Source organism: Rhopilema esculentum, chromosome 10, assembly GCF_057945365.1.
Source record: "Rhopilema esculentum isolate cy_ngs chromosome 10, ASM5794536v1, whole genome shotgun sequence".
In the NCBI taxonomy this organism is placed as follows: Eukaryota; Metazoa; Cnidaria; class Scyphozoa; order Rhizostomeae; family Rhizostomatidae; genus Rhopilema; species Rhopilema esculentum.
In genome coordinates this window covers 4,955,846-4,975,444 of record NC_142824.1, presented here as the reverse complement: position 1 = coordinate 4,975,444, position 19,599 = coordinate 4,955,846, and the positions used below count along the sequence as shown (strand labels likewise).

The window sequence follows — 19,599 nt, the reverse complement described above, 5'->3', positions numbered from 1 at the left end:
CAGTTATGCGTTCCTAATGTACATTCGTCTTGATCTACAAGCAAAATAGAAGGTATCATCAATCAAAATGCAAAAATCTTGAAAAAGGGCACACTAGTTCACACACAGATTATCTGCAAAGTTTAATTATAAACGTCGCTAGAATCTGCAAAATTAAGTTAAAATTCTTCTAAAAACCAGCGACTTACGAGCAGCAGATAGGATAACATACCTGTACATGATGTACCAACTCCGGTATAACCAACATTGCAAGCACAAGTGAATGAGCCTGCAGTATTTGTGCATGCAGCATTTGCATGACAGTTATGCGTTCCTAATGTACATTCGTCTTGATCTAGAAGCAACAAAGAAGGTATCATCAATCAAAATGCAAAAATCTTTAAAAAAAGTCACAATAAAACACACACAAATTATCTGCAAAGATTAATTAAAAGAGTCGCTAATATCTATATTTCACATTAAATTATTTTAAGAACCAGCAACTTAAGAGAAGCAGCTAGGATAACATACCTGTACACGATGTACCAACTCCGGTATAACCAACATTACAAGCACAAGTGAATGAGCCTGCAGTATTTGTGCATGCAGCATTTGCATGACAGTTATGCGTTCCTAATGTACATTCGTCTTGATCTAGAAGCAACAAAGAGACATGTATTAACAAATGGAAAGAAACAAGCCATCACAACTACAAAAGAACAGCCACAAATTATCCCTTTAATTTAATCAAAAGCCATCGGATAACTACGTAAAATTAAAAATTCTTTTATGAAGCATCAATTTAAAAGCCACAGTTAGGAAGATATACCTGTACAAGATGTACCAACTCCGGTATAACCAACATTGCAAGCACAGGTGAATGAGCCTGCAGTATTTGTGCATGCAGCATTTGAATCACAATTATGCGTTCCTAATGTACATTCGTCTTGATCTAGAAGCAAAAAAAAGGTATCATCAATCAAAATGCAAAAATCTTTAAAAAAAGTCACAATAGAAGATACACCAAATTATATGCAAAGATTAATTAAAAAAGTCGCTAGTATCTATATCTAACATTAAATTATTTTAAGAACCAGCAACTTAAGAGCAGCAGTTAGGATAACATACCTGTACATGATGTACCAACTCCGGTATAACCAACATTGCAAGCACAGGTGAATGAGCCTGCAGTATTTGTGCATGCAGCATTTGCATGACAGTTATGCGTTCCTAATGTACATTCGTCTTGATCTAGAAGCAACAAAGAGACATGTATTATCAAATGGAAAGGAACAAGCCATAAAACCTACAGAAGAACAGCCACAAATCATCCGTTAAGCTTAATTAATATCATCTCGAAATTTACGTAGAATTAAAAATTCATTATAGACCGATTCACTTTGAAACTACCGTTAACTACGAACTTGATAAACTAAAAACTAAAGGACTTGATAAAAGTAGATTATGCTTGTTCAAAAACATATATTTCTGAATCACTGAGCAAATAAGTATATCATATCACCTGTACAAGTCAATCCATTTCCAGTGTAGCCTATGTTGCAAACACATGTTGTACCACCGGAACAGACTGCATTTGAATCACAGGATGGTGTGCATGCTCCTGAGAAGCATAATGTAAAGTTAGAGAGAAAAATAACTTGGACAGAAAATATGTAAAAACAGACAAGACAATTACATTTGTCAGAAAGTCGCATGTCTTGCATCTTGGTAATATTGGCCCTGAATTAAAAAACAGTAAAAACAGTAATGAGATGTACCTAATGTGCAAAATCATGAAAGGCAACGAATAATAATGATAATTTGTTGCTTTCAAAAAAGAGATAAATCTTTGTTTGAAACTGTTGCATGAACTTGAGCGGGAATATCGATCTTAAATGCCTCAAAGATAATTGAAAATTCTGGAAAACAATGAAACCTTTTTTCTGTTAAGTTAAAACCTCTACAAGTGTAACTTTACTTTACTTTTCCGATGACAAAGCAATTGCAGATATTGCTAATGACTATTTTGCCAAAATAACATGTCCTCTAGGTATTGAAGTATTGTAAGCAAATTTGGTATCGGCAAATTATATAGAGGATCCTATTGAGCTTGTTAGTATAGCTTACACCAAAGCATATAAAAGAAAACTTAAGTTCTTCAGGTATATTTGAGTTTTGACCTTGCTGTATCCAGGAGATAAAGTTTTGAATAGAAAAATTATACCCAAAGAAAGCATCTCCCATCAAAAGTATTCCAGCTAGTCAAAAGTATTCCAGCTAAAGTGTTGTTAGAAAATTCAGGTCTGCTCTTGTGTTGTTAGAAAATTCAGGTCTGCTCTTGCCATACTTAATCAGTACTTACAACAGAAGTCTATCTAAAAGCTGTTTTCAAAACAAACTGAAAGCTGGGGATATTTCCTCACTTTTAAAGAAGATGACGCTTCTGGCAAGAAAATCCTTTGCCCAATAATTGTTCTCTCAACAGATCTTTGAACAACTGATCTATGAGCAAATAATGCCCTTTTCTGAGTGCTTTCTTTCTACACAGCTTTGCGCTTTTCGGAAATGCTATAATACACAACAGGAGCTTCTGAAATTATCAAAAACTTGTAAAACAGTGATGAATAACAGAGGCTTTGCGAGAGCACTTCTGATGGATCTCTCCAAAGCCTTTGACTGCCTAAATCATGAGCTACTGTTGGCAAAACTGAAGGCTTATGGTTTTAGCAGAACTGCCCTCAAACTAATTCATTGCTATTTTACGAAGAGAAGACAAAGAGTAAAAGTCAATGGTTCTTTAGTACATGAAAAGAGACAACCTTAGGTGTGCTCAGTATTAGGTCCCCTTTTTATATCTATATCAATTATATGTTTCTTCTGATGAATGGAAACTAATTATGCAATTACACAGACATCACTACTTTATACACTTGCAACTCTAAGGTAGAAAATACTATACAAAGATTAGAAAGAGATGCAAATCTACCAACAACGTGGTTCCCTAAGAACTATATGAAACTAAATGAAGATAGATGTCACCTTATTCTGATTGGGGTGAACAGGGAAAGAGTTAATATACATATTGGTGAAGGTATAAAGAAGAAAGTACAAGGCATCAGTCTTGACAAGAAACTGAGCTTCAAAACATGTCCAAATTCTCTGTAAAACCATAAAACATGTCCAAATTCACTAGTTAAAAGCTTCTAACTCCTATCTCAGTTCTCATGAAGCTGGAGCAGCTAAAACTGTTGATGAAAACATTCCTTATGTCCCAGTTTAGCTATTGACTGTTGATTTTGATGTTTCACAATAGAAATGTGATCAATAAAATAAATAGAAATCATTAAATAGCATTAAGAATTGCATATCAGGATGTTGTCTTTAGTTTTGAAAAAATATTTGAAAGCTGTAATTCTGTAACCATTCCTCAGAGGAACCTACAGTTCATTATGGTAAAAATATACAAAACAAAACAGAATTTAAATCCTTATTTCATGAAGAAAATTTTCAAACACCTTTATAATTTTAGGTGTTCAGATAGCCTACAGCTACCAAAGGCAAAAACAACTTGCCTTGGAATTGATACAGTCAGATTTATAGGGGAAAATTATGAGAGACACTAAGACCATCTGGTGAAAAACTTTAAGCCGCCAACTTTAAATAGTAAAAGAATTAATAAAAAAGTGATAATTTAAGGCAAACTTTGGAAAACTGAAATTCTTTTTTGCAGGGGGGCAGATATATTTCACTTTGGGTTTGTATAAGATAATGTGTCCAGCTAAAGCAAGCAACTCTGCAGGGTTTACAGAAACATGTGATTTTTCATGTCATTGCCCAAGTCCTTTCATTCGTTCTGTTAATCTACCCTGCTGTGAGGTTAGCTTTTCATGTGAGCAGTTTTGAATCGTAAAAATACCAATTCCAAGCCGTTATTTTGATGTCACTTCACAAGTTGGGTATACTAAGTCCTTTTATATGATCACATTATCTTTAAAGACTTGACTAGACTTGACTTGACTTGATTCAATTTTATTTGATTTTGACTTCATTCAGATTCTGTTACAATGCAAAAACTATTTGTATAAATCATGAGTAAATAAATAAGTAAATAGCCAAATAAATAAAATAAAAGAACAAAGCAATAAGAATAACATGACTAAATTGACAAGTCAAAGCACGATTCTTTAGCAGGATTCTTCAAAGCAGGTAAACAAGTGAGAAGGAGGCCCCCTTTTATTCCAGCGATATATACTATACACTTTGCTTTTAAGAAACTGGCTAGAAACGAGTACTGGACAGTAAGAAAAAAATTAGAAACTTCAGTACTCAAAGCAAAAAAAGTAAGAAACTATTAAATCGGGATAAAACTGAGAACAAAGAAATTATGTAAAATCCAAGGACATGATTGCTATGTTGGCCTAGAACTTAAGACACAACGGATAAAAATATACTTCCCACATCTAAATACAGCATTAGAATGAAAGCGAATCTCTTTACGAGATAAAAAAGGCCACAAACATTTCATAACATCATTCCTGGCATCATAATTGAAAAACTCGTAAGAAACAATAAGTATTGAAATTTCAAGAACATTAAGAAACTGGAGTGCTCAACATCAACTTTTGTTTCTAATAATAAAAAATGAGTGCATCAATAAGTGTCTCATTGAATTGTACTATGCTGACTAAATGACAAATTTTACAAAGCTCAGTGATTTTCAGATTAATTTCAGATTGATTTTCAAATTCACTTTCTGTGCAGTTCTGGACACTGGAGGATAGGGGAAGATGTTGCGGGAGTTACAGTATGCTAGATTTCCGAAACAGGGAGAAGTTACGTCGTTCCTACGCCCAATTTATCCGTGGTAAGCTATATCTATGCAAAATTGCTCTGTGCCAGGCAGTGGCATACCCAGGGCTGCAGAAGTGGTGGGTCTTTTTTTGAACCACGCCCTTCAAACACTCGCAAATGCAGGGAAACGCCCTTTTTTCAAAATGTTCCCCCATTATTTGATTCATGTTAGCTACTGTAAATAGCAAAGCATTTTACAATTGTTATTGACACAAGCATACAGTATATTAGCCAAGCCAAGTTTTGTCACAACATTCGACGGCCTAACATTTTACCTGATCAATTCTTTATCAAATGTTATTAAACCAAATGCTAGGTCATTTGCACCGAAATTAACAGGATTGTATTTTAGAATGGGCTGAATGGTGGTTACTATACTGAAGACTGCAGTGCAGTTAACTGGAGTAATTACATTTCGCGTGATATGATTATTTTTGGAACATAAACTTGATACGAATAAGAGTGCTGCATCGAGGTTAGGCTAAGGAAGGTTTCACTACACATATACAGACACACTAAATAGAAACGAAACAAGCTAGCAAAATTCGTTCATCAGCACTAATAAAGCACATAATAAACAAGACTCACAGTCTTTGTATACATACATCTGCGTTCACTACGCTGCGATTAATTCGCGCCTTTCTGCACAGCCAGTACAGAGCCTCGTGGCCACACCACAGTATACTCTAAGGTCCTTAATAGAAGGGGAGGTCTTGATAGTTGGGGGGGGGGTCAGAAATTTTTCGGAAAATAAATTAGCGGGGGGTGGGTCTTAGTAAGTGGGGGTCGGAAATGTGAAAAATCTGAAAAATCACGCTATGATTCTTTTTTGGGGTCAAAGAGATTTTCTTCTGAATACAATCGATAGCAAAATGACAATTATCACCATGTAATAATGTATTGTTGTATTACTAAAATGAGCAGGCTAATTATCATTGTGTACATCAGTCAGGCCTATGTAATTTTTTTAGGATGTCATCACTTTTCTATGTTAAAACTTTTGTATAATTCAACCTCTTCATTTAAGAGAAACTTTACAGAAATTTAACACCTGCAAGATCAAAGGACAAATGAAATAAGGGATATGAATGACTGCGTATAAAAATTAATAAACGGGGGGGCCCAAATAAGCTTCGGGGGGGTCAGAAAAAAATCAAAAAAGTAATAAGCGTCCCCCCTTCTATTAAGGACCTTAGAGTAATCATCATACATCTAAACTGAGTAGAGAGGGGGCGCATGGGGTCAACCATCCCTGTTGCGCTTGGATCGGAGGGGCAAAGGATGCCAAAGTGCCCTTTTCATAGAAGTGCCCTTGACATCGAGCGCTTGCAATTATAAAAAAATCATATGTATATCTGACTGCACTGACTTATTCATGACGACATTTCCCAAAACTTGTGAAGGAAATTGTTATGCTAAAAATTAGCCGATTTTCAAGATACAAGAAGATTGAAACAAAAAGACAGCTACGAAAGAATTATTTGCAAATGCCCTTTTACACAAGCCTGTCCTCTTGTAGCCTGCCTGCAGACTCTTGAATTGACTTGCAAATGTTTATCCAGGAGGAGGAGGATAAACATTTGCAATTCAATTTAAGAGTCTGCAGGCAGGCTAGCCCTCTTGCCCTTGGTCGTTCCGGTGTCATATGCGTTTCGGTAACCTTATGCATTTGCGTTTCGGTCCGGGTACTCAAACGCATGGCAATTTTGGTTATGCAAAATCGTACCCAAGCACTTAAACAATAGGGTACCAAAACGAATGGTGGAATTTAGCATGCAAAACGGTTCAGGTACACAAACGCATGGCAATTTTGTTTATACAAAAACGTACCCAAGCACTTAAACAATAGGGTACCAAAACGAACTTGGAATTTCGCATGCAAAACGGTCCTGGTACAGAAACCCATACAGGGCCGTAAATCTGTCATGTGAATTGGGGGGGTCAGCAGAGCGAATGAATATAAAGTATGCAGTGGGTCATGGCACCACAAGGGTATGTGTTATGCTTTATGGAAACAGTTGAGGGGCAAATTACTTTAAAAACAAAAGTCAATATTTTTGGATTTTTTCAAGACTTTCTGCTCTATAGAAGGTATTTACAGATATTCCTTAGTACATTGACTTGTGTTGATAATTGGATGGATAACATTTTTCAGAGATGGCCCCAAGAAATTGAGCCTTGGGAGCTAAGAATCAAGTTAACTGTCGTAGTGGGACCCACCATGGTTGGGTCCGACGCGGAAGAAAATTTTTGAAATTTTATCTTCTAGAAAGGCCTCCCCCAGACTAAATTTAATAAAAAACTAGAATCGCTCAGATTAGAAAGTTCGGCGTTTTTCAGAAGAACACAGATTATTGTTTATTGGGTGAAATTTTGGAGGGGAAGAATCATGCTTAAATCTTAGTGACAGACTTTGGGGAAATGTGGGACGCTGTTGTATTGATTGGTAGAAATTTACTTTCTGAACAGAAATGTGCGTCTTCCTTATTTTGAGTGCTTTCAGTAGGCCATGTTTACAGATCAAAAATGAATACATTTTAATGATACAAAAAGTGATTTACTGTTTAAGAGCAAATAATAGACAAATAATAGAAATGCACGTAAATAAGTTAGTAAATAGGTCAAATAAAATGACAGATTGCTCTCTTTTTATTTTGTACTTTGTTTTCAAAAATAAAACGGTAAAAAACGGTAAGTTTTTATCTTGTAAAAATTATAAAAACCACTCTGCTTACAAAAACAACCTTATTGCCTGAGGTTTGTTGCAATAACACAGAAAAACGTAGTTTGGTTCTAACCCGGCTACCAGGGATTTCTTTCTTTCAAGGAAAATGATGGTAATTTCTCCAAAAAAATCGTTTTGCTCCAGATTTTTGGGGGGGTCCAGTCCCCCCCGTCCCCCCCCGGGATTTACGGCCCTGAACCCATAACAATTTTGCTTATACAAAAACGTACCCAATCTTTTAAAAAACAGGGAACTGAAACAAATGGTGGAATTTAGCATGCGACCTGGTCTGGGAACACAAATGTTCTGATTCATAATGTTCAGAATGTAAAGAACAATCGAACTATTTCTAACAAGGGGGTACTAACAAGAAGCGGTGCTGTGATTTCCCTTGTTAAGTTTATGCAAAAAAGTACAATATTAATGGCGACTCCAAAGTTTTCTTGATTAAAAAGTGTGAAATTTTGAACAAAAAGAGCATTGTGTTCTATTTGTTAATTATAATGTGTCATAATATCGAACTACGATGAAATCACTTGATTTGAAACACATTGCGTTTCACAATGTTACAATTTTGCATAGGGTACCAAAACGCATATGACACCGGCATTCCTGGATTAGAGAGTTTCCGATCGCCGACGCAGCTACGACGGGACGTTTGCGAGGCCTGGAAATAGCGCGGCCGTTCCGTCCTCCTGCACATGTGAAAAAATGAGATTCCGATTTTATGACGGGGACGTAGAATGGCGCCAAAATCAAAACTCTCTATTACCTCCTAAACGACGCAGATTCAGGGCTCGTCATCATCGATAGCCTGCGTGCAGACTTCACAAACAGTGGAATTTACATATTCCTCTATCTGTAAAGGGTGTCTGACGAAGGGGGGTCTTGGGACCACGGCCCCCCAGTTTTCCGCAAAACATCAATCTTATCAAAAGGAGACAAAGTCAGACTCTTAGACCCCGTTTACAGTGGAGGAACGGGATCAATCCATTGGATCCAGTTTGGGATCCAGGCCCTTTTGAGAGGGAGGCGCGTGTTTTTGCTTATGTTTTTAGCAAGAAAAAGAGAATACTGCCAAATTTATAGGAAGGCTGAGAAGAAAATGGCTTCAAACAACAACATCTTTATTTGAAGCGCTGAATAAAATGGACCCTACTCCTTAATATCACGCTGGAATAAAAACACAGGTCGGAGCCTGTTCGCTAAATTTATCTATAAACTCGTGAAATAATAGAAAAATTGTTACTGATATCAATTGAAGTTTGTAGATTCCATCATATGGGCGAAGAGGGCGAGCAAGACCTGACCAAAGGTCGAAGCCCCGTGCCCAAAGCACCTCAAATTGGAGAATTCATTAGCCTCGTTTCCCATCCGTGCCGATTTGGGATCGATCCCACATATTGCGAACGTTTATACGAGCTGGGATCAAAACGTAGAGTGCTCTCAAAAGCGAGCTGAAATCAACACGGATAGCGGATCGATCTCGAGCGTTCCCGTGTGAACGGAAGGTCCGATCCAGGGACGTAAATTGGCAAATATTTTTAGGGGGGTGAAGGGCTCAAAATTTCCGACTGACAAAGGTCAATTCTAATTTTGTATGAGGGCCTAAAATTTGATAGTTTTTTACCAACGAAACCTTATAAACTGTCTCGTAAAAAATTATTCAGCTGTATGATAAAGTTTCTAGATTTCGTAAATTTAGAAGATCGAGCATAAAGACTGTTAGTTTAATTAGTGCATTAAAACATACGTAGTCCAAAAATCAGGTGTTAAGTTTTCTCCTTCTAGGACTTGCCCATGGTTCCACTATCTTATCTAAATTTACGTTGTCCAAAAATTTCTTTCTCGCAAGTAAGAATCATGAGGTCGTTTAGTCTTTCAAAGGGGCGGCGCTAAGAAATTCAAAGTGGGGGGGGGGGGCTCGAGTTGATAGAATTATTAGATCAAAGAACCATCTTTCGAAAAACGCACTAAAACAATTCACGAAGTCTTATGCCTTTTATCTTATGGGGCACTCTTTTGTTATTTAAAGAATATTATTTAAAAAATTCTAGTTAGTATCCCGTTTTTAAGCAATTTGATGGAATGATTATCGCACTATCCCCATTACGACGAATGTAGTTGAAAATACTTGCATTTTCGTACAAAACTTCGTTTTTTCTCTATTGCGTCGCCTCTCATTCTTTTTAGGATTGCCTTTTACCAAACAACTATTTTCTTTTGAACTTATACCTTTCTTATGTTTCTCTTTGAGCTACAGTTCACAAGGTCATTTGAGTCAAAACTTCAATTTTCACAAATGTTTCAAATTTTTTCCGATTTCTACCAACAGCTTTAAATTTTCCGACTGTCCTCAAATTTTCCGACTGGATGAAAGATTGGGGGTGTCACACCCCCCCCACCCCCCCATGTCACACCCCCCCACACCCCCCAGTATTTACGTGCCTGGTCCGATCCGTACCACTTTCTTATGAACGAATACCAAGTTCCTATGCATAGAGATCGAAACAAAATTGGCGGAGATCAGTATGCTAGAATTCTAGATATGTTTTGCAGCCTGCAACAACGCGAAGGAGGGTTTCTGGTAGAAAACAGAAAGAACAGTCAAAGGTCTTGCTCAAGTTCCATGTTTTCAAGTTTTTCTAAGTGGCAACGGTATTGTTTAAGGTACCTCATGGTGCAATTGAAAAAAACCCGAGGCACGCTACTTTGCACCTTGGACCATAGACATAGTTTGTCTATTTGTGGAGGATCCGGGTTAAAAATACCGTATTTTCTCTAAAGAATGCCGCGAGTTTATTACAAACTGTAATACTGCTATTTGTCTGTCCATGCAAATCTCGTGTTAAGACTTTCACCAATTCCATTCATTCTATTTCCTCGTATTAGTCACAATTGTTTATCAGTATTTCTTTGTAATGTTGCCCCACACATGTAATCGCATCTTTGTTAATGTACGCGTTAGGAAAGAACCACTCTCGGATAATTAGACAGTTGTATTATGCCTATTTGCATTGATGTATTAGCTTACTTCCCGTTATTGTATTAACAGAAGATACTATTGTATTACATAAGATGCCGCTGTGGCAACAACAGGATGAAGGTTAACGTATACATGTAAGTTGGCAAGTTAGCTTCAAGGAGATACATAGAGACCCGAGCAGGCACAGATACAGAGAGATATGCGAAGATGCACTTGTAATAATTTAGGCTATGACAACTTAAGGATGCTAAAGCCTGGTTTCCACTGGGCGATTATCGCGATAAAAGCGACAAATTCAAATGACTTTTCGCTTTTATCGCGACAATCGTCCAGTGGAAACATGATTTAATCGTGATTATCGCGCCACGATTATCACGATAAGGACGACAAACGCGAAAATCGCGATTAAATTTATAAAGATTTCATGTTTCCACTGGCCGATTATGACGATTGTCGCGATAAAAGCGAAAAGTCTGTTGAAGTTGTCGCCTTTATCGCGATAATCGCCTAGTGGAAACCAGGCTTAACTGCTCAGCTCAAGAGGCTTGAGAAAACTCTTGTAGCTCGTCGATATTATAGTGTAATTTAGGTTTATTCAGGACAGGCAGTGTTTATAAAAGACTGCACTGGGCTTCGTTGCTTTACGTTTAGGATAGACAGTACTTGAGAGAGACTGCTGTGCCTCGTCGATAAAGTTAGGTTCGCGGAGAACCAAGGATGTGTATTACAGATTTAGCTGAAAAGTAAAATTAAGCCTGGAAAGACTGCACGGATGAATACAAAATGAAAAGTTTGAAAAATGCGATGAAAAAAGATAAATAGAATGTCAAGTCAAGTCAAGGAATGTCAATATCCCTGTTTCCGTCAGATTCCTCATCTCTATGCGATAAAAACTTTCATCGTATTCGAATAGTGAGCGTTAAAACGATTCCTTACTTCGTGTTTGGTGTTTTTTTTATTGAACGCCGCTTTTCACGATGCGGCGTTCAATAGAGGGCGGCGTTTATCAGATGGTGGCATTCATTAGAGGAAATACGGTATGTGATAATAAAAATCCTTGGAAAATTAGGATGTTTTGCAGACGATCTTTATGTTCTTGCTGGACAGCTTTTAATGCTTTTTGCGTGTCTCTATATAGATACATATTATATTGTATATTTGTGCTACTGCTGGTACTTTTATTGTGATAAGAATAATAATGATAATAACAACTATCCTCCTGGGCATGACTTTAAACTGCATCGGGTTGAGGAGTTTCGACGTGGGTTACGCTACGCTTTGCCACGAATACCCCCAGGTCACCCTTGAGCCTGTTAGCTCACCCCAGAGACCAAGAAATACCGGGTTGGCGTCCGGTGTTGGGCAGTCTGTCTCATGGATACGGGGACACTTTGGCCTTGGTCGGTTTCGTAATGTAGTTGGTCTGTTAGATCAAAGCATGAAAACCTGGAAAACCGAACTAACATCAAGAAAGGTGAAGCTGAAATAAAGAAGGTGACTTCTCAAGACGTCGCCTCTCGTGCAATGCAAAGAGAGACTGATATCTGTAGAAAGAGGAAATGTAGCAGAAGAGGTAGGAATTGCGTAAATTTTTTAGAATAGACGAAAAGAAGAAAAACAAAAAAGTATCTGGAAAAAGGAGCTTCACGAACAGCATTTCAGAAAAACAAAAGATGTAGCAACAAAGGAATTATGGATGTGGATTCAGAAGGAAGAATTAAAGAAAGAAACCGAAGTAATGATAATAGTTGCACAGTTGCAGTCTCTCGGGACAAATGCCATAAAAGCAAGAATAGATAGTAGCAGGGAAGATGCCGAATGCAATACATGCTATGAAAAAGATGAAACAATATATTACTTTGTAAGTGGATGTACCAATATTGCACAATAAGAATACGAGCGCCGACACTACTGCGTAGCTAAAGCAGTCCATTGAGATATTTTACGTTAGCGGGGATTTGAAATCAGTAGCAAGTGGTACAAACATCAACCTGAGAGCGTTGCTAAAAATGAATGCTTCAAAGTATTATGAGATTTTACAGTACAGACGGATCACGAAGAAGATGCAAGAAGGCCATAAATTACAATAGTAGATGTGAATATAAGAAACAAAGAGCAGGAAAAGATCATAAAACACCAAGATCTAGCCAGCGAAATAAAAAAGAATTGGAATGTATCTACCAAGGTCATCTCAATAGTCATTGGTGCACTTGGCACAGTAACAGGTAGAATTGGACGTTATTTGAAGGAAATAGGTGCAACAAAAAGAATTGAGTTAATCCAGAATTCGCTACTTTTCATTTCATTGTTTTCAAACTATTGTGATAACAAGCAAGCGTCTTTTCTAAGTGACATTAATGCTATTACCCAACGTTTATACTCTTTAGGTGTCGGGAGATAGACACTTTAGTAAGCTATGTTTCTGATTTTCCAAATAGTAAGCTATTTTCAAATGTTTTCCTTTTCCTTGCACGGATTGTTTAAATCCTTAGATTACTCAAAAATTAAAATTTTTGTGACATAAAAGGGAAAAGCTTTGGCATTAAGCTAATCAATTTTAAAAGACAAACTTGCTAGATCACGGACTTATACTTCTTTTTGATTTAACTGACGAACCATGTTGGGAAGTTTGATATTTCCCGGTGTTTTATCTGCACAAGTTTATGGACATCACACAGATGCAAAACTGTCCACTAGCCTAGGGGTCTATGGCGTTATTGTATGGTATGGAAACCTTTTTTACTCAACGACTGTGTTGCTACAGTAATTAAAATGCTGGTTATTCGTTTGAAACTAGCACGTTTGCAACGAGTTTTAAGCATACAATTGTAACATACCTTCAGCAGGATTTTCGCACAGCAAAAGAAGAAGATATAAGACAGGCAGCCAGACTATCTCAAGTTTGTTCATCTGAAAAAGAGGGAAACGATTTATTGATAATCTTGGCTGAATATCGATTAATGTATATTGTCAACATTAACTGTAAAAATAATTGTATACATGATTTTATATGATTTAGTGGACCTGAAGGTGATTGAGCTTGTATTTTTCAGGCAAGAGTTTGTCAATAGACATCAAAAGTTTGAATTGGAATGCCTGACTTCTTATGAGCATTCATTCATCAATGCCGTTCATTAGGATACCTGGCATTCGGACAACAGAACCCGTTTCACCGAGAATTGAGCTGCAAAAAGAGAGGTAAATCGAGGGATTTTAGTTAGACTATCCTAGTTCTCTTATTTTATCTTTTTGTACTGCATAAAAATACAAAACACAAGAAATTTCCTAAGCATACCGGTTGCGCAAGAACCTTTAGAACCTCACTGCACGCTGAAAATTTGTCACCTAAAGACCCATTCCCACTTCAACTCCAATTTGAAATTCGCACGCGATATTTTGTACAGAATTCTCTCAAATTAGCGGACACTGTCGGGGCAAGAGCAAGGTGTCCACTAATTGGAAGTGCCCGCCTTTTGGAAAGTTTTGCAATGTAAGTCCCAAATTTGAAAATAGACCCAAGTTTTGTATTTTAAAGGTGTAATCAGTGGTGGCGCCAGGGGAGGGCTAGGGGGGGGGCTACAGTGCCTCCTTCGGAAGCATCTAGCATCCATCAGAAGAAATTTTAGGTTATTGTCGGAGCAAATTTGATAAAATAACATAAGAGAAACGGTATATATTGGTCATTTTAGCTCCCCTGCAGGAAGCTCCAACCCCTCTGTTAAAAGATTTCTTGGGCCACTTCTGGGTGTAATATCGGAAATTAGTGGCTATCGGGTCGAACTTAGACACCAAGAATTAGAAAGAGGTTGAATCATGAAGATGGCACAGGTCTGGCGGCTCCAGTAATTTACCACTTTCATGGAAAAAAAGTTCGTAAACTGGGCTGTAAAGAAGCCCGAAGCTGTAAGTTTTGATATTCATCGTCTCTTTGCATCACTTCTTCTATTGTTCAATTAAACCTTCGAAGGAATGCGCTTTGTTTGTTTTTGGGCAGAAGCACGCAACACACCGAGGAAAATTCTGAAAGACTTGGAAAGATGGCAGTTTAGTTTCCATTCAGGACGAATAGCACATGACAAAACACTTGCCCAAATCACAAGTCTTATGATGGGGGGAAATGGTATATTTTAGCTTGATTGGTCTAGCTGACGCTCTCCTGTCTATTTTTTGGGTGTATATTACTTAAATCAAACACTTCTGCCCTTTTTGCAATTAGTTTTATTACTTCGTCGCTTCCGTCCATATTGCGGTGACTTTATTCAAAGGGTTTAAGTCGTGATACAAGAGGATTGTATACCTCAACATTCTTGAGTCACGATTTACTTGGGCATACCGTAAAAACCAGACCCTAAGACCCTAAGACCCAGGACCCTTAAGTACTAACATCAAAAAGGACCTTTAACACCAGAAGGGTCTTCACCACGATAAGACAATAGTTGATCGCAGTTGACTGTCATCATCGCACCAAGAGGACATATCAACTGTCAAATGCGCTTTTGTGCCAACTACGGCGTTCTTCCGCTCTACCCACATCATTATGGTGTCAAGGGCCTTTTTTATTTTAGTACTTTAGGGTCCTAGGTCAACCAAATGCCGCAATGAAGTTAAGAGGTCCTATAAAGGGAAATTGAAATATGAAATAATCAAAGCTTTCGGGGAGAAAATATAACTATTTAGATTTTTTGGTTTTGAAATATGAAATAACTATGGTTCCCAGTATGAAATATGAAATAACAAAATAACTGAACGGTTGGTAAAAATGCCAATAGCATAGAATCTACCGCAAATAGTTTTGGCAAATAGTTATATTATCTCAACAAAATAGACGAGAACATCAAATGGCATCATAAAAATGTTTTTATCTACATTAATTGTTCCACATCTTTATACTATGAATTTTTCTATGACCACTAAACAACAGTTTTGTGAACCATTTAAGTTGCAGGAATAATTTGCTGATAAAATCTTTCCTCTAAATCTTCAAATCTCTAAACAGATATTGTTCATTTTTTAATTTTTTTAACCTGAGGCTAGACATGTTTCTCGCGAAGTTATTCTTATCTTAAACAAATTAGACGAAACACGTAACACACCAATTCAACTTACAGCCTCATTTCTGCATTAAATCCACAATACAAGCACAAATAATCTAAAAAAATTGTATCCAGCCAATGACGATGATAAAGCCAAATCTGAGCATAAAAAGGTCGTACATAATGAAGTTCGGAGAAATTTCCTAAACGAGGCCGTAAGTCGAATTGGTGTATACTTGAGAGAATCAAGTAACCGATATCTCATAATGTCAAAAAAAATTGTTTCTGACCATACTTTTTAATTCAATATGGCGCCAATAAACAATGCTAAAAATTGATAGATATTATGTTTTTGATGCAAGACGAAGTAACTATATTAGATCAAACTATAAGGAAAAATTATGAAAAGCCACGTGAAGGCAACCGTAAAGAGAATTTGGCCCACTACAGCTCCTGCTTTTCACACTCGATGAGTACCCCTTGAAAAGACACCTAAAATATATACTCTTTAGAAACATGTAGTCAATCTCTAGTTTTTATAACGATTTCTTCTTGAGAACACCGAAAGAGTGGATTTTGCTTAGTTTTAGCTATGCATGAACTTTATTTTAACATTTTTTCTTGCTATCTTATGCATCCAAGACTGCAAGTGACTACAAATAATAGTAGGACTGTAGTATGAAGAATTGATTAAACAACTGAATTTACTGGTTATTAGGGCTCTTGGCGGTTAGTAGAGCCAAAGAAGATGCCCTAAAATTCAAAGTTAAAAAATCCTTCAGTTCAGCTTTATCTGTGAAGAAGCTAAAGCATTTGAATTTGAAACTCTTATTTCCCAATCTTTTCATTGCATTAAGTTTATTTCTGACTTTGCCTTCTAGTGTTGCATCAGGCGAAATATCGTCCAGGAAGCTCAAATTCATAAAATATTATCTTCGCTTTACCATTGACCAAAACAGGCTTAGCTCACTGGTTTCAATGTCCATGGAAAATGAAATTGCCGAAAAACTTGACTATAGCTCCATAATTAATCTTTTTACTAATGCAAAGCCTTGAAAATTTTTTTGTGAACTATCTAGACAATTATCGAAAGCTACGATGAACATTCAAATAGTGAAGCCCCGTCGCTAGCGTGAAGCCAGATAAATTCGAGGACGGAATTAGTAGCCTGCGTGCAGACTTTACTTTCTGTTGCGAAGGAGAACCAAGGAAAGTAAAGCTAGGAAGTAGCAGATAGAAGCAGAAAAGCGATAGTCGCGAATTTATGTGGCTCTGGTTCCCAGGGTACGCCCAGTGGGAACCAGGCTTTAGGAGCCTACTGTTTGATCCTGAAGACTTTGAGTCACCAATATTTGACGTGATAACGAAGAATGGTCAAATACTGATATATATATTGTTCATGTCACAGTGTTCGCGATTTGGTTGGATGCAACTGCTCAATGAAATTCAGCATTGCAAAGGCATCAAAGAAAACTATCAGAGCGTAACTTGTTATGAGGCTCCTACTGGCATTGCTTTCAATTTTGATTCTAGAACATATTTGAAAATCCCAAGCTTCTAACAGCAATTGAAAGAAATATGAAAGACTTTTGCGGGGTAGTATTGTAACCATGGAGCTAGCATTTCTAGGGATATTTCGTTTTTTGATCGAAGTCATGCTCGGCATTTCAAACAGCGGATTATGAACAGCTTCCCGTTGCATAACCATAACTTCTTTCCTTGCGCCAAATTGTCCGACCTGTCGCCAAAGAAAGGATGGCTTACCCATGTTGTCGTCAAATTGTACCTGAGAACCCATTGAGCATAATAACTAACAACTGCTCTGGCCAGTGCTTAAGTTTTTGGGCCGTTCGTTCAAGAAAAGTTTATTTTGCTTTTCTCTCTATGCGTAGTTAGTAATAGTAAGCCATACCGACATATTTGCATAAATCAATGACATGGGGAGGGGTTCCAAGTCTGCAACTTGACTGCAATAAACTTTCCTGAAAATTGCAATTAAACGGCTAATCCTATGTCCAGTGTAATTTAATAGAAATACGGAATAAAAAACGAATCCAACAAGTCTCAAGAAATTTGAGCGATGTTTTAAACTCCAACATGAGATAGACCATTTCGCGCCTACACTGAATTATTGGCTTAACAAATATATTGCTTGGACACCAGATCCAAATGCCAACTCAGCTGATGCATTCTCGAAGGAATCCTGAGATGCAACATTCAGTATTGGATGACGGTGAGCTGTCCGTTCCAAAGCTAAATCTATTCGCATATCATGTATAAAATATCATCCAAAATTACAGACTTCAAGAAAGCATTGCAAACATCATTATGGATTCTTAGAAGCCAGGAAGAAATGGCTTGCATTATGTGTAGAACGGAGAAACGATTCGTTATGTACCAATAAGGATGAAAGGATCTAAGTGTTGTCTATTAAGTTTACCAATACTGGGTAGCCGTTACATACTAGGATTAAAAAAAAAAATCATCAACATTGCCATATTATTCTAAAGCCAATCATTTGAACGTCAAGGTTTGATTTGCGCAGGGTCAGTATAATAGACAAATGCCAAATGGGATGAACAAACAGGAGCGAAAATAAATTTTCCTGAAGCTGTTAAAGAGTATTTAATGATGCCCTAATGCTACTTTTGATAGCTTAAACTTGCACACTTTTTTGAGGTTTTGCTGCTCAGGTCGACTAGTTTAGTGAACAAATCTAGTTACCGTAGTCAAGAAAAAACGCAGATCTTTGACGCCTATCAAAAACTCTAGAATTCTTATTTCAAAAATCGAAAAGTCGAAGCGCTGAATTATATCTTTCATTGGATTCCAAGTTATCAACTAGTCATTACAATCACTCCCGTCAGAATGGAAGTTACGAACTTAGGTGGGGCATTCAGTGGGTGCCGCATTCTTGCAGTTATGCGTTAGGAAAAACGGATTTCGAGAATAAATATTTAACAACTGCTTTACTCAGTAATCAAGAAAAGGAGTACCTACAAATTGAAAGCAAAATTTAGAAAAAGAACATAAAAGCGCTTCTATTCTAGACGCTAGAATATTATATTTCTTGTCCTTTTCTATCAGTAGAAGCAGTACAAGAAAAGATTGAGCCTTAGATTGAGCGTTATATCTGAAGATCAGTAATCAAACTTTTCGATAAAGAACTTACTTTGTAATACCTTCCTTTGCTTTGCATTGACGAAGCTACGTAGAATAAGGACAAAACTGATACAGAATAATCATATCACAATGTTCATGTTTCCAATTGTGTGATGTGCCAGTAACGCAATGCAACTGCTCAATTATGGTTCTCGAGAACATTACCGCAAAATCACAAGCGTACCAAGTCTTTTGAAATCAATATAATAGATTTCAGCTGACTAGAATAGTATCCATGGAGTTAGCATTTCTAGTATTTCAAACAAAGATTTTTTATGCTGGGGTATTCTATTCTTTGATTTCTTTCGAATAAATTAATTATAAGTCAACCGTTTAGAGGAACGAGGGGAAGAGGACTCGCCGGCCACCATCGCTTGTCGGCGCCTCTACTGACAGGGCCTATGTTGCATTTCTAGTTGAAAAGTTGTTATGTGTTTAGATTGTGCCCTCATTACTTCATAAGAAACCGTCTAAACGATTCTGAGCCCCGAGATGACCAAACAATTAAGAAATCATAGTTCTGATCACTCTCAACGAGTACTGAGCTTCAACAAGCTCCGGCGTAAAACCCAATCTCCAGTGAGAAAAAAATCAGCGAGATGCGAAAAAGTTCGCGCGAAATACGTCTTAGGCAAGCGCAGTGATCTTTTGCTGGGATTTCTCGCGAAGAATTTCTCTGCGAAAAAAAGTTAAAATGAGTTTAACTTTTTTCGCTTTTCGCTGGCGAAATCCTTCAACAGCCAATCATATTCCGTATTTCTTTGTCACGCTTCGAAACTTTACATTCCAATGTCGTGAGGTCAACAAAAGCATTCAAAGGCATTTGTCGCGTGAAGTATTTTGCAGCGAAATTTCGCAAGACT

At 37.2% G+C, this 19,599-nt stretch overlaps 1 protein-coding gene across 1 annotated transcript in view; it reads right to left on the bottom strand.

Annotated features, from left to right (window-relative positions):
* LOC135686902 (uncharacterized) overlaps positions 1–18,915 on the bottom strand; it is a 156,789-nt gene extending 137,874 nt beyond the window's left edge. The window contains exons 1-3 of the mRNA XM_089110652.1: positions 18,747–18,915; positions 13,379–13,451; positions 1,502–1,600 (exon numbers count right to left, since the gene is read on the bottom strand). Coding sequence (XP_088966778.1) covers positions 1,502–1,600; positions 13,379–13,451; positions 18,747–18,773 — 199 coding nt within the window. The 5' untranslated portion in view covers positions 18,774–18,915. The remainder of the gene's footprint in view (positions 1–1,501; positions 1,601–13,378; positions 13,452–18,746) is intronic.
* Positions 18,916–19,599: the final 684 nt, after the last annotated feature.